The sequence below is a fragment of the Mustela lutreola genome, chromosome 3, assembly GCF_030435805.1.
Source record: "Mustela lutreola isolate mMusLut2 chromosome 3, mMusLut2.pri, whole genome shotgun sequence".
In the NCBI taxonomy this organism is placed as follows: Eukaryota; Metazoa; Chordata; class Mammalia; order Carnivora; family Mustelidae; genus Mustela; species Mustela lutreola.
The window spans coordinates 37,984,500-37,998,499 of NC_081292.1; the positions used below are offsets into that span (position 1 = coordinate 37,984,500).

A 14,000-nucleotide genomic window follows, 5' to 3' on the forward strand; every position below is an offset into this window, starting at 1 on the left:
AAAAATTCTGAAACAAGGAAAGTATACAAATTAAATAAAAACTACCTCTGAGGGTGCTCAACTGTAAAACTTAGTTCACAAAGACTTCATAATATCTATTATGTTCAAAGAAATGAAGGAAACCATATTTACATAATTCAAGGAATATAGGACAATGATTCATCAAAGAAAATATCAATGAGACAAATTGCCAAGAACAACCAAATTGAAATTATAGAATTCAAAAGTACAATAAATGAAAAATTCACTAACAGAGCTCAACATCAACTGGCAAAAAGAATCAGTGAATTGACACCCTGACACATCACAGTGAAAAGCCAGGGATGAAAAGAAAATCTTAAAATCAGAAATAGAAAAATCGCTTACTTCTCATTACACACAATGGCAAAAAGATAATGAGATGGGCGCCTGGGTGGCTCAGTGTGTTAAGTGCCTGCCTTCAGCTTAGGGAATCCTACATCAGGTTCCCTGCTCAACAGGGAGTCAGCTCCTCCTTCTCCCTCTGCCCCTCCCCCAGCTGTGCTCTCACTCACTGTCTCTCAAATAAATAAAATCCTAGAAAAAAAAAAAGAAGAAGAAGAAAAATAAGGTAATGAGATGACATTCAACAACAATAACCAAAAATTCTATATCCAGCAGATATCCTTCAAAAATGAAGGCAAAATAAAAGGAACACCCAAATGAAGACCCAGATAATTCACTGTTAACAGAATACTGAAAGTTCATCAGACTTGAAAGGAACACCAGACAGTAACACAAATTCACAGGAAAGCACCAATGAATGTAATTATATAATCATTAAAGAACAATATAAACATATATTTTCTCCTGACTTAAAAGGCCATTACCTAAAACACAACTATCAAATTGTTCTGTTGGACTTACAACACAAAAGTGCAATATATATGACAATAGCACAAAGAGGGGGAAGTAATGGAGCCATAATGGAGAAAGTTTCTGTATTTTAAGTAACAAATTAAGCATTAATCTGAAATAGACTAAAAAACTGGATCTATATTGTAAGATTTGGAGTAAGCGCTAAAAAGTAATGTGAAAATTAAAGAAATTAAAAGTGAAACATTAAAAAATATCTACTGAATATAAAAAATTGGTAAAGGATAAGAAAAACAAAAAAAACAAAAGAAATACTGACAATAAAAAATGGTAGATAGAAATCCAACCATATGATTAAAAACATTAAATGTGGAGCGATTCAATACTCCAGTTAAAAGGCAAAGATTAGGGGTGCCTGGGTGGATCAGTGGTTTAAACCTCTGCCTTCAGCTCAGGTCATGATCTCAGGGTCCTGGGATGGAGCCCCATATCAGGCTCTCTGCTCAGCAGGGAGCCTGCTTCCCCCTCTCTCTCTGCCTGCCTCTCTGCCTATTTGTAATCTCTGTCTATCAAATAAATAAATAAAAGGCAAAGATTAAGTGAAAAAAAAAAAAAAAGGCAAAGATTGGGGGTGCCTGGGTGGCTGATTCATTTAATAGTCAGCCCTTGGATGAGGTTATGATCCTGGGGTCCTGGAATGAAGCCCCACCATGGGCTCCCTGCTCAGCAGAGAGCCTGTTTTTCCCTCTCCCACTTCCTCTGATCATGTTTCTGTCAAATAAATAAATAAAATCTTTTTTTAAAAAATCAAATTATGTAGTACACCTAATATTATACTTTTATTTTACTTATACGTCAATTAAAAAGCAGTAAATGGGGGCGCCTGGGTGGCTCAGTGGGTTAAAGCCTCTGCCTTCAGCTCAGGTCATGATCCCAGGGTCCTGGGATCAAGCCCCCCATCGCGCCCTCTGCTAAGCAGGGAGTATGCTTCCTCCTCTCTCTCTCTCTGCCTGCCTCTCTGCCTACTTATGATCTCTATCTATCAAATAAATAAATAAAATCTTTAAAAAAAAAAAAAAAGGCAGTAAAAGAAACTCCGAGGAAGTCATGTGACCCAGTTTTTTGCCTGAAATACAACATTTTCTTGCTATTTAAACGGTATAGATTCTCTTTTTGGCATACAGGGAATTTTCATTTCTATGATATTAATTTCCAGCAGTGCTTCCTCCTCCCTGTTTTGTTCTTTTGGGGTTTTGGCGGGGGGGGGGGGATGTTTGGTTTTTTTGTTTTGTTTTGTTTTTTTGAGAGGGAGGCAAGGGGAAGTAGGTGAGAAAGAGAAAGAGAATCTGACACAGGGCTCAATCTCAGGACCCTGAGATCCTGACCTGAGCCAAAATCAAAAGTCACACACTTAACCAACTGAGCCAGTCAGGTGCCCAATTCCTATTTTTCATATGACTGTTTTCCAAAATGAATAATTTATCCCCATCATGGGATAAAACTACAATGAACAAAATGAATTTTGAAGAGGTAGTTAAAGCTAAATAACATGCCAGTAAAACTTTCAAAGAGATGGTACTAGGCATGAAGAAACACAACATGAAGCAAAAGGTTAAGACAATTAAAACAGTGTACTGAGAAAAACATATATATATATATATATATATATATATATATAAATAAAACGTAAACAGCAACTACAGAACAAATGGAGTACACTATTAAGAAAATAGACTTTAAGGAAAAAAATGTTATTGAAGATAACATTTGAAGGCACTTTATAACAATAGAAGGGTTGATTCAAGAAAATATAAAAATATATGTGAGCATAACAAGAGAACCCCAAAATACATAGAGTAAAAACTGACAAAAGTAAAAGGAAAGAAAGCTGGTTCAATAATTATAGAGACTTTAATACTCACAAAAATGTACAGAAAGAAAATCAACCAAGATATGGGAGACCTGAACACTACCAACCAATTAAGCCTAAAATCTATAAAACGCTCCAGCCAACAAACACAAAAATACACATTCATCAAGGAAAATCAGAAAGCATCAGAACTCAATGAAAATGAAAATACAAAATATCAAAATTTATGGGTTGCAGCTAAAGACATTTATAGCTGTTTAAATGCCTATAATAGACGAAATCTCCCAAAATCAACAACCTAAACTTCTACCGGAAATGGCAGAAAAACAAGCAAAACCAAGCTAACCCAAACTGAACAAGCAAAAAGTTGGTACCCAATACCAACAAAATGAAGGGAAATAGAAGGGTATATATAGTCAAACTGTTGTAAGATTGTTCAGGAAATGGTAAAAGTACTAAGTTAGGCTCTAATAAGTCAAATATCCATTCTGTAACCTTTGGGGTCAGCAACTGAAGCAATTTTTATTTATTTTTTTTTTAAAGATTTTATTTATTTATTTGACAGAGAGAAATCACAAGTAGATAGAGAGGCAGGCAGAGAGAGAGAGAGAGAAGCAGGCTCCCCGCTGAGCAGAGAGCCCGATGCGGGACTCGATCCCAGGACCCCGAGATCATGACCCGAGCCGAAGGCAGCGGCTTAACCCACTGAGCCACCCAGGCGCCCTGAAGCAATTTTTAAAACATCATTATTAAAAAAAAAAAAAACCTAAAGCAAAAAGAATTATTAGAGTGAAAGAGGGACACATTTAAGAATGATTTTTAAGTATGTTGAATAAGATAACACTTAAATTTGTGCACACCTAATAACAATTTCTAGGTATAGGAGGTTAAAGTTGGCAAAATTAAGAAGTAGACAAATAATCATAATTGTAGATATTAACATACCTTAGTAACTGACAGAACAGCAGATAAGTGATATTTATGTAAGAATATAGCAACAACTGCAGAATATACACTTTTTTATCAATTGCATATAGAACATTTACAAAAATGACCACATACTGATTCATAAATAATAGTGGATTAAAATAATACAGAGACTATGCTGACCACAGTGGAATTAAATTAGAAATCAGTAACAGAAAAATAATTAGCAATTCCCCAATTGTTTGGAAATTAAGCACACAATTCTAAACCCATGAATCAAAGAAAAAAGTCAAAATGGAAATTAATAATTTTCTGAACAAAATAATGAAAAAAACAGCATAGGAAATTCTATGATATAAAGTTAAGTAGAGGACAAAAAAAATACATGCATTAAATACATGTATTAAGTGCATGTGTTTCAATAGAAAAAAAGGAGGAAAAAATAAATATGACAAAAGCTTCCACCTCAGGAAGCTAGAGAAAACAGTAAATCAAATCCAAAGGAAGTAGAATGGGAAAATAAAAAAGTAGCAATAACAAAAATCAGAAAAATCAGTTCTTTGCAAATAAAATTAATAAAACCTTAACAATATTGATGATAAAGATACAAATCACTAATATCAGTAAGGAAAAAATATCACAACAGTTCCTAGATTTTTTTTAAATCTAGGATTTTTTTAAACCAAGATGCCCTTCAACAGACGAACGGATAAGGAAGATGTGGTCCATATACGCTATGGAGTATTATGCCTCCATCAGAAAGGATGAATATCCAACTTTTGTAGCAACATGGACGGGACTGGAAGAGATTATGCTGAGTGAAATAAGTCAAGCAGAGAGAGTCAATTATCATAAGTTAAGCAGAGTCAATTATCATATGGTTTCACTTATTTGTGGAGCAAAATAAATATCACGGAAGACAAGGGGTGTTAGGAGAAGGGAGTTAGGGCAAATTGGAAGGGGAGGTGAATCATGAGAGACAATGAACTCTGAAAAACAATCTGAGGGGTTTGAAGTGGCGGGGGGGGGGGGAGGTTGGGGTACCAGGTGATGGGTATTATAGAGGGCACGGATTGCATAGAGCACTGGGTGTGGTGAAAAAATAATGAATACTGTTTTTCTGAAAATAAATTAATTAATTAAAAAAGAAAAAAATAAGTCAACTTTATTTTTTCCCCCTCTTTTTTTTTTTTTTTTTTTTTTTAATTTATTTGACAGACAGAGATCACAAGTAGGCAGAAAGGCAGGCAGAGAGATTGGAAGGGAAGCAGGCTCCCTGCTGAGGAGAAAGCCCGATGTGGGGCTCGATCCCAGGACCTGAAATCATGACCCGAGCTGAAGGCAGCAGCTTAACCCACTGAGCCATCCAGGCGCCCCAAGAAATAAGTCAACTTTAAAATGCACCAAAAAACCCAACTTTATGGCTTTACATACAATTTTGAGCAGGGGCAGGAAATTTTTCAGTAAGGGCCAGATAGTATATATTTAAGGTATTTGCCATGTACTTTGTCCCAGCTACTCAACTTTGCCATTTTAGTTTTCAAAAGCTGCCAAATAGCTGTGCTCCAATAAAATTTTACTTATAAAAGCAGGTCCAAGCCACTGTTTGCTGAGCACCAGTTTTGAAGAAATGGAGAAATTCAGTGAAAACATAACTAACCAAAACTAACAAAAGAAGAGATAAAAATCTAAATAGTCCTATATCTGCTAAGAAATTAAATCATGGGGGTGCTTGGGTGGCCCAGTCCATTAAGTATTAACTCTTGGTTTCAGCTAAGGTCATGATCTCAGTGTTGTGAGATGGAGTCCCAAGTTGGGCTCCATGCTCAATGCAGTCCGTTTGTCCATCTCCTCCTCTTCCTCCTCCTCCACCCCAACCCCCTGCAAATAAATAAAATCTTTAAAAATCAGGCATTTAAAACTTTCCGACTAAGAAAACCGTTGACCCACATGACTCCAGGAGATTCATTTTTCCTAAGATTTAAAAAACTAGTAAAAGAACAAAGTTGGAGATTACACACATCTTGATTTCAAAATTTACTACAAAGTTATGGTATTCAAAACAAAGTGATATTGACCTAGTGATACTGACCAAAGTGATACAGACCTAGAAACCATCAAGGGAACTATATTGAGAGCCCAGAAATAAACCCTCACATCTTTGGCCAAGTGATTTTCAAGAAGGGTGCCATGGTCATTGAAAGGGGGAAGGACAGTCTTCAACAAATGTTACTGGAAAAGTAGACACCCACTTGAAGTTGGATCCTGTCATAGGTATGTTGCTGATTGCCAGGAGCTGATAAAAGAGAATAGCAAGTTACTGGATCAATGGGTACAGAGGTTCAGTTTGGGAAACTAAAAAATTTCTGGAGATGGATGGTGGTAATGATTGCACAACAACTTAAAGGGTACCAATGCCACATACCTATACAATAAGAAAATGGCAAAAATGGTAAATATTGGTATGTGTATTTTACCAAAATAAAAACTAATACCAATCTTACATAAACTCCTATATTAAAAAAGGAAATACCTATTAATTTAATGAAGCAAAATATCTATGCTTATCCAAGCCAGATAAGGATACTGCAAGAGATCACAGACCAGTATCACTTATAAACATAGCTGCTATAAAATCAAACAAAGATTTAGCATATCAAAGCTAACACATAAAAAGGTTAATACATAGTAAGTATGGGTTTATACCAGGAATTCAAACTCCATCTAAAAACTCAAATTTACCACATTAACAGAATAAAAGAAAAAATCAGATACTCACTAAATGTAATATTTGATAAAATTCAAACCCATTCATGATTATTAAAAACTTGTAAAAGGAGGAACGAAAGAGCAATTCCTTACCCAGTAAAGAGTATTTACAGCTAACAACATGCTTAATAGTAAAATATTGAGCACTTTCACACCAAAGGTGGGAACAAAAAAGATCATTTTCAAGATGTCTACTCCACATTGCCATACAGAAATAGAAGGTACAAGCACTGGAAGATGTAAAACCATCACTATTTGCAAATGGCAGGACTGTGTACATAGGCAATCTAAAAGAAAACAATAAACCATTCTAGACAAGTTAGGACGCTGAATGGAAGGCCAATGTACTAAAACAACTGTATTTCTGTGTATTGGTAATGTACTTACAAAATGAAATTTAAGAAATAATGCTCCTTATGACAAAAAAAAATCATATTTAATGAAATATGTGCAAGGCCTTTCTTGAAAACTTCAAATCATTGCTGAGAAAAATTAAAGACCTAAAAATACAGAAAGCAATGTTCTGTGCCAGGATTAAAAAACTCAATACTACGTTAACATAATATGTGTTAATGTTAATCTATCCCAAAATAATCTACTGATTGCATGTAACCTCAACAAAAATGTCACTGCGTTTCCCCTTTAGGGGGAGATTAATCCTAAAATTTACAAATTGAAATTAAAATGTATGGATCTACAATAGTTACAAGGAAAAAAGAACAGAGTTACACAAATTACATTATGAGCTCAAAACTTACTGTAAAAGAAAGTATGGTAATGACACAAGAACAGACAGACTACTGAGCAGATAAAGAGTTCAGAAATAAATACACACACGTGATTGTGGACAACATTGTATGACAACATGATTTGCAGTAAGACTTACTGCAATTCAGTAGAAAAAGAATGATTCAACAAATGGTGTGGACTGGTATCAAAGAGCAAAAAGTGCATTTTGACCTCTACTTCACATTGCAGAAAAATTTTAGATAAATCAAAGAAAATAAAACTTCTAAAAGAAAACAAGGGATGGATAGCAATATGCAAAAGAATGAAACTGGACCACTTTCTTACACCATACACAAAAATAAATTCAAAAGACCTAAATGTGAGACAGGAAACCATCAAGATCCTAGAGGAGAACATGGGAGGCAATCTCGCTGACCTTGGCCATAGCAACTTCTCACTAGACACATGTCCAAAGACAAAGGAAACTATTGAGACTTCATCAAATTAAAAACTTCTCCGTAACAAAGGAAACCATTAACAAAACTAAAAGGCAACCTATGGAATAGGAGAAGATACTTGAAAATGGCATATCTGATAAAGGATTAGTATCCAAAATATGTGAAGAACTTATAAAAGCCAACATCCAAAAAAACAAATAATCTGATTAAAATGGACAGAAGACATGCATAGGCATTTCTCCAAAAAGACATACAGATAGCCAACAGACACATGATAAGATGTTCAACATCACTCACCATCAGGGAAATGCAAATCAAAACTACACTGAGATACACCACCTCATACCTGTCAGAATGGCTACACTCAACAACGTAAGAAACAACAGGTTTTACTGAAGATGTAGAGAAAGGAGAACCTTCTTGCACTGGTGCTGAGAATGTGAACTGGTGTGACCACTCTGGAAAACAGTATAAAGTTTTAATAATCCACTGAGTACCCAATGATCCAGCAATTGCACTACTGGGTACTTACCTAAATGATACAAAAATACTAATTTGAAGTGATACATGTACCCCAATGTTTACAGCAGCATTATCAACAACAGCCAAACTACCTAAAGAGCCCAAATGTCCATGATGAATGGATAAAGGAGATAGATATAGCTATTTATATCTATATCTGTACATATATAATGGAATATTATTCAGCCATAAAAAAGAATGAACTCTTTTGCCATTTGCAACAACACAGATAGAGCTAGAGTGTATAACGCTAAGTGAAGTAAGTCAGAGAAAGACAAACACCACATGATCCCACTGATATGTGGAACTTAAGAAACAAAACAAATGAGTAAAGGAGAGCAAAAAAAAAGAGGAAGGCAACCCAATTAACAGAGAATAAGCCAATGCTTACCAGAGGAGGGGTGGGAGGGTTAAATAGGTGATGGGTATTAAGGAATGCACTTGTCATGAAGAGCATGGGGTGATTAAAATAAAAACAAAACCAAAAAAAAGAATATCTTCATGTCCCTGGAATAAGCAAAAATTTCATAAAACAAAGGAAAAGACTGACTACTTGGACCTCAATGAAATTACAAACTTCTATTCAGCCAAAGATAATTTTTAGTGTAAAAAGCCAAGCCACAGACTGGGAGAAGATATTGCAAAATATATCTGGTGAAGGATTCATTTCCAAAATATGTAAAGAACCCCTCCACATCAATTTTAAAAACCCAATTTAAAAAAAAAAAAAAAGGCAAACGAATTATAGATTTTACAAAAGAGGACATTCAAATAGCCAATAAGCAGCACGTGAAAATTAGCCATTAAGGAAATGCAAATTAAACTGAGATACCACTATACACCCACAAGAAAGGCTAAAATTAAAATAACAAACATGCCAAGTAATACCAAAAAATTTGAAGTAACTAGACCTCTCATCCACTGCTGGTAAGGTTCACCATTGGTAAGAATGGAAATTGATACAATCACTTTGGAAAACTATTTGGCAGTATCCATCAAAGCTAAACATGTACACAACCTCAGTAAACACCTAAGAGAAATTAATACCTATGTCCACCAATATACACATAGAAGAATGTTCACAAGAACGTTCTTCGTAACAGCCAAAAGTAGAAGCCACACAAATGTACATCAATGGGAAAATTGTGAAACTTTAGCCAACAAAATACAAGGCAATACAAAGAACTACAGCTCTTTAACAAGGGTTAATTTTAGCCATAAAGGTTAATAAGATTAACAAGGGCTAATCTTAGCCCTAAAGTTAAACAGCCAGACACAAGTGATTCCAATTTATTAAGGTTCAAGAAGAACAAGTATAATTTCTTCACGTTGACAAAAGTCAGAATAGTCACCTGTTTTAGAGGGTGGGGACACTGACTTGCAAAGGGGAGCCATTTAAGGTGCAGGAAATACTCTATTTCATCTCCACAGTGGCTAGACACGTGCATACATACATTATAAACTGACCCATACACTTAGGACTTGTGGTCATATCTAAAATATGAAAATATTAAGATAATTAACCTTGGAGAGAAGACAGAAAAGGAACCAAGAGTATTATTTCTTAGTGATACTCTAGATTATTCAATAATAAAGGGAGCAATGAGAAAAAAAATGAACTTTCACTATTAGATTAAGACTTCCCTTATCTCCTAAAAAGCAGCTGGTCTGGCTCTTCTGAGTTTCCACAGATAACTTTTGTATCTTCAGGCCTAAAAGAGTTGCCTGACATATGTTAGTAATAAATGTACTCAGTGGATTAATAAACGTATGAACTTTAACGTGACAGTTCATTTACATCGGATCATACTCAAGTTAAAAGAAAAAAAAACCTAAAAAGTGAATAAGTAGTAAGTTTTCAATTGTACTGGCATCCTCAGTTTCTGCTGGATTCTGAGAATGTCATGTCCTCTTTCCTACTAAGAGAAGTCTCTTGCTGTCTTTCAGACAGACCCTTCCATTCCCCAAAAAGAAGAATGGAAATATAATATTTAACAGCTTCATAGAGAAATCTTAGCAATGTATATTAGCATATCCGGTAATGCTTCCGAATTAAGCAGACCCAACAATTCTGACAAGAACAATGAAACTGTTTTCTTCTGTATTGAGGCACGTTTCGGTAATCCAATTCTAACAAACCATCACTAGTAACAAACCGCGGGTGAAAAAAAAAAAAAAAAACTTCCGTAAAGGCAGGTCTGTAGTTTCAGAGTAGTCTAAAATGCTTTAACAAAAAATTTAAGTTTTTAAAGCATAAAGCCGAAGTGCAGGAAACAAGGGATTATTACTAAACTAGGGGAAACGGTTTCCAGTTCGTGACAGCTACACAGCTTACCTGTTCCAGCACATCCAACTTTAATTCGAGCTTGCTGAGAACCACGTCTCCACCCCATAGTGAAAGCTGTAGGTCTGACGGCTTTAAATTCTTGATGTAGCGATTCACATAGCTCATTAAAATTGGAGTCACATATGACTCCAGCATCTTTTAAGGTGCAGAGGAGTCAAAGCCAGAAGCTGAAGGGGGTAAAGGCAAACATGAGAAGTAAGTGAGTCGGCAAAGCAGCGAAGGAAAAAGCATTTCTCAGGAGGGACTGAAGAGGCCGAAAAGCAACAGTCCCCACCAAAGCAGCCGCTCGCCTCCTCCCAGAAGCCGAAAACACCAGTGGATTCCCTGCTCCAGCTGAAACTTCCTCGCTAGTAAAAACTCCCCTCAACTCGCCGGGCGAAAAGTGAGAGGAATAAACTAACGAACTGAAGAGAGCAGATCCCCAAGAATGGGAGAAAGAAGGGAGCGAGATCCCCTTTGGCCGCCGCAACCCTTCACCAGCCCAGCCTCCCCACGAGGCCCTCGCCTGCCGGAACCCAGCCGGATCTACCACGGTAGAACGTGGGCTAGAACCAGGCCAGCTCCCGCCTCTGGCGGTCCTGCCCCCTCCGCTGACACTCACGCCAAAGAGTAGGGTGGCTTCCTCTCCGCCTCCCGGTACCCGGCACCCGCCCCCGGCGGCGGCGCAGCTAGGGTACGGCACGACTTCCGGGTGTTACCCACTTCGGTGCTCCAAACAAACTGTCCCTCCACCGCCACCCCTCGGCTCCCGAGCGGGGCGGGAGTTCCCAGGCTGGGGCAGCCAGCCCCGCGTCTTCTAGGAGACCTCTTGTGCCGGGCTAGCCTGCGTTCCCGCTCGGACCCCGCCGGCGTTTTAGGACAAAGCTCTAGGAAATGCGCGGGGGAGGTGGGCGGACCGGTAAAGCGGGGACACCAGCGATCCGGAAGTGGCGCTCGGCCAAGGGAGAGAGCTGCTGTTGGTAGTGGAGGTAGTATCCGGCTGGGGAAGGGCCGAGGGCCCGAGGGCAGGAGGAGAAAGAAAGTGGGTACTGGTGTTTAAAGCCCTGGAAAACAAACGGCTGTTGTTGTTCTTGGGAAATGAAAGGTCTGGGGAGAGCAGCGTGGGTTCAGTGGGCAAGGCAGCAGCCTTAAAGCCGCAGGTGGGAGCAGGGGAGGTCGGAGGCGGGGGCAGATTTAAATTTAGATCCGAGGTTCATTTGCTGCGGAAAGCTCCGAGTAGTGGAGAAAATGAAGGAATTAGGGTGCGTAATTTAGGGGAACGCATTTTGACCAAACGTGCAGACTAACTTTCGCGTTCTTTGGCAAAGGAATGGTTAAGTATCCCTAAATGTGCTGATGCAGGGTCGGTGAAGGAATGGCCAACGAGCAGATTTTGAAGAACCATAAGGAATGGCCAACGAGCAGATTTTGAAGAACCATAAGGAATGGCCAACGAGCAGATTTTGAAGAACCATAAGATTGCAGGGTTATGTGGGACTTCAGAAACGCAGTGGGAATATCAGAAGGAAGGATAGAAAGAAAACTCCTAAAGATAAAGTGAAAAGAGATAGCTAATAAGGAATTCAAGAGTTTTAAGAGGCAGTGTTAGTTTTATTAGGCTGAAATGAATGTATAAAATATTACCGTTCCTTCCAATTCTTTTCAAACAACACAATCGAGAAACTCTACACCTAACTCGGAAAAATAACATCGTGGGCTTAAAAGAGTAGCATAGGACATGCTCCCTGATTTTTAAATAGTAACGTCTGCAGAAAACAACTACCACCGCGTTTTGAAAATGGACTTTCCTTACAAAGTGATTAAAATGCCCACCCCACAAAAAAAAATTTAACAAACGGGGCGTCTGGCTGGCTCAGTCCATACACCATGACACTGTTGATCTCTGGATTGTGAGTTTGAGCCCCACATTGAGTGTGAGAATTATTTAAAAAGTAATCACCAATATTGTTGCATTTAATAAATGTTCCTAAATTTTATAAGCTCTTCACTGGAATTCAAGTTATGATTTCTTGGAAGAGCGTTAGAAAATGCAATAGAAAAGAGGCTTAAGTGAGGATCCCAAGGTATTTAGATGTATTATGCTAATGAAAATAAGTTTCAAAAGAAAAAAGTAGCTAATGGCTAATTCAGAGCAACTGTCCCCTCACAAAAAGCCTTGATGAATAACCCAAGTAATCTAGGTCTTATTTAAAACCCATTGAATTAGCCAAGTGAATTAAGAAATTTCTTAGTAATCTGTTCCACTTGGAATGCAAACAGGTTGAAGCCCTGACTCAGAAATCTTGTTTAAAGAGTCTCTACTGTTCTAGAACTACAATTCTTGTTATTCTAGAGAAAAGGGGCCTAGTCCCACATTGTCACCAACACCTGTTGTTCCTTGTGTTGTTGATTTTAGCCATTCTGACAGGTCTCAATTTAATGGGAAAGAGCAGTATACTAATACATATTTAGATTTGCTTTACTATGCCCTATAAACGAAATAATCATGGTATATTTTTTGTTCTATCCCATTTTTCTTATGGAGCCAACAAGATTGGCTGCCTTGGGAAAATTATTTGGTCGTTGATTTTTTTGTTTGTTTGGCTTTAAGAATCAAAAGTGGTGGTTTTCAACCTGTATTCTATTGCACTGTGTTTTGTAAAAAGTCAAAATAATTGTTTCTCCGAATTGTTATTTAAAGTCCAGTTAACACAGTGTAATGTTACTTTCAAGTGTAGAATGTAATGATTCATCACTTAGATACAATACCCAGTGCTAATCACAACAGCGGCACTCCTGAATACCCATCACCTATTTAACCCATCTCCCCACCTCCCCTCTACTAACTGTTTGTTCTTTATATTTAAGAATCTGTTATTTGGGCACCTGGGTGGCTCCGTTGGTTAAGCGTATGCCTCTGGCTTAGGTCATGATCCCAGAGTCCTAGAATTGAGCCCCACATCAGGCTCCCTGCTCCTACTTCCTACTTCTGCTCTATATCTGTCAAATAAATAAAATCTTTAAACAAGAAATCTGTTTTCTTGATTTGCTTCTCTCGTTCCCCCGTGTTCATTTGTTTTGTTTCTTAGATTCCACATATGAGTGAAATCATGGTATTTGTCTTTCTCTGACTGACTTATTTCCCTTAGCATCATACTGTCTGTCTCCATCCACGCCATTGCAAATAGCAAGATTTCGTTCTTTTCTATGGCTGGGTAATATCCCATTATATAGATAGGTAGATAGATAGATAGATAGATGTGACATATATCACATCTTTTTTTTTATTCATCAATCCATGGACACTTGGGCTCCTTCCATAATTTAGGTATGTAGATAATGCTACTATAAACATCAGGGTGAATGTATCCCTTTAAATTGGTATTTTTGTATCTTTTGGCTAAATATCTAGTAGTGTGATTGCTGCATGTATTTGATATATTTAAGAGAACTGCACATTTTTAAAAGATACCAGCATTGTTTTCAGGGGTCTATAACAGGTACAAAAAAGACAATGAATGGTGCTAGCTCTGAATTAAGAATTTTAGTACAAGGGCGCCTGGGT

At 37.4% G+C, this 14,000-nt stretch overlaps 2 protein-coding genes across 8 annotated transcripts in view; one reads left to right on the top strand and one right to left on the bottom strand.

Annotated features, from left to right (window-relative positions):
• VPS13B (vacuolar protein sorting 13 homolog B) overlaps positions 1-11,173 on the bottom strand; it is a 792,142-nt gene extending 780,969 nt beyond the window's left edge. For 6 of the 7 annotated variants that reach the window (XM_059165934.1, XM_059165936.1, XM_059165932.1 and 3 more), the window contains exons 1-2: positions 11,058-11,173; positions 10,445-10,623 (exon numbers count right to left, since the gene is read on the bottom strand). In XM_059165934.1, coding sequence (XP_059021917.1) covers positions 10,445-10,591 — 147 coding nt within the window. In that variant the 5' untranslated portion in view covers positions 10,592-10,623; positions 11,058-11,173. The other variant, XM_059165931.1, reaches the window with a different exon arrangement.
• Positions 10,884-14,000, top strand: part of LOC131827820 (uncharacterized) — a 36,996-nt gene continuing 33,879 nt past the window's right edge. The window contains exons 1-2 of the mRNA XM_059168837.1: positions 10,884-11,000; positions 11,070-11,477. Of these exons, the coding sequence (XP_059024820.1) occupies positions 10,884-11,000; positions 11,070-11,477 (525 nt within the window). The remainder of the gene's footprint in view (positions 11,001-11,069; positions 11,478-14,000) is intronic.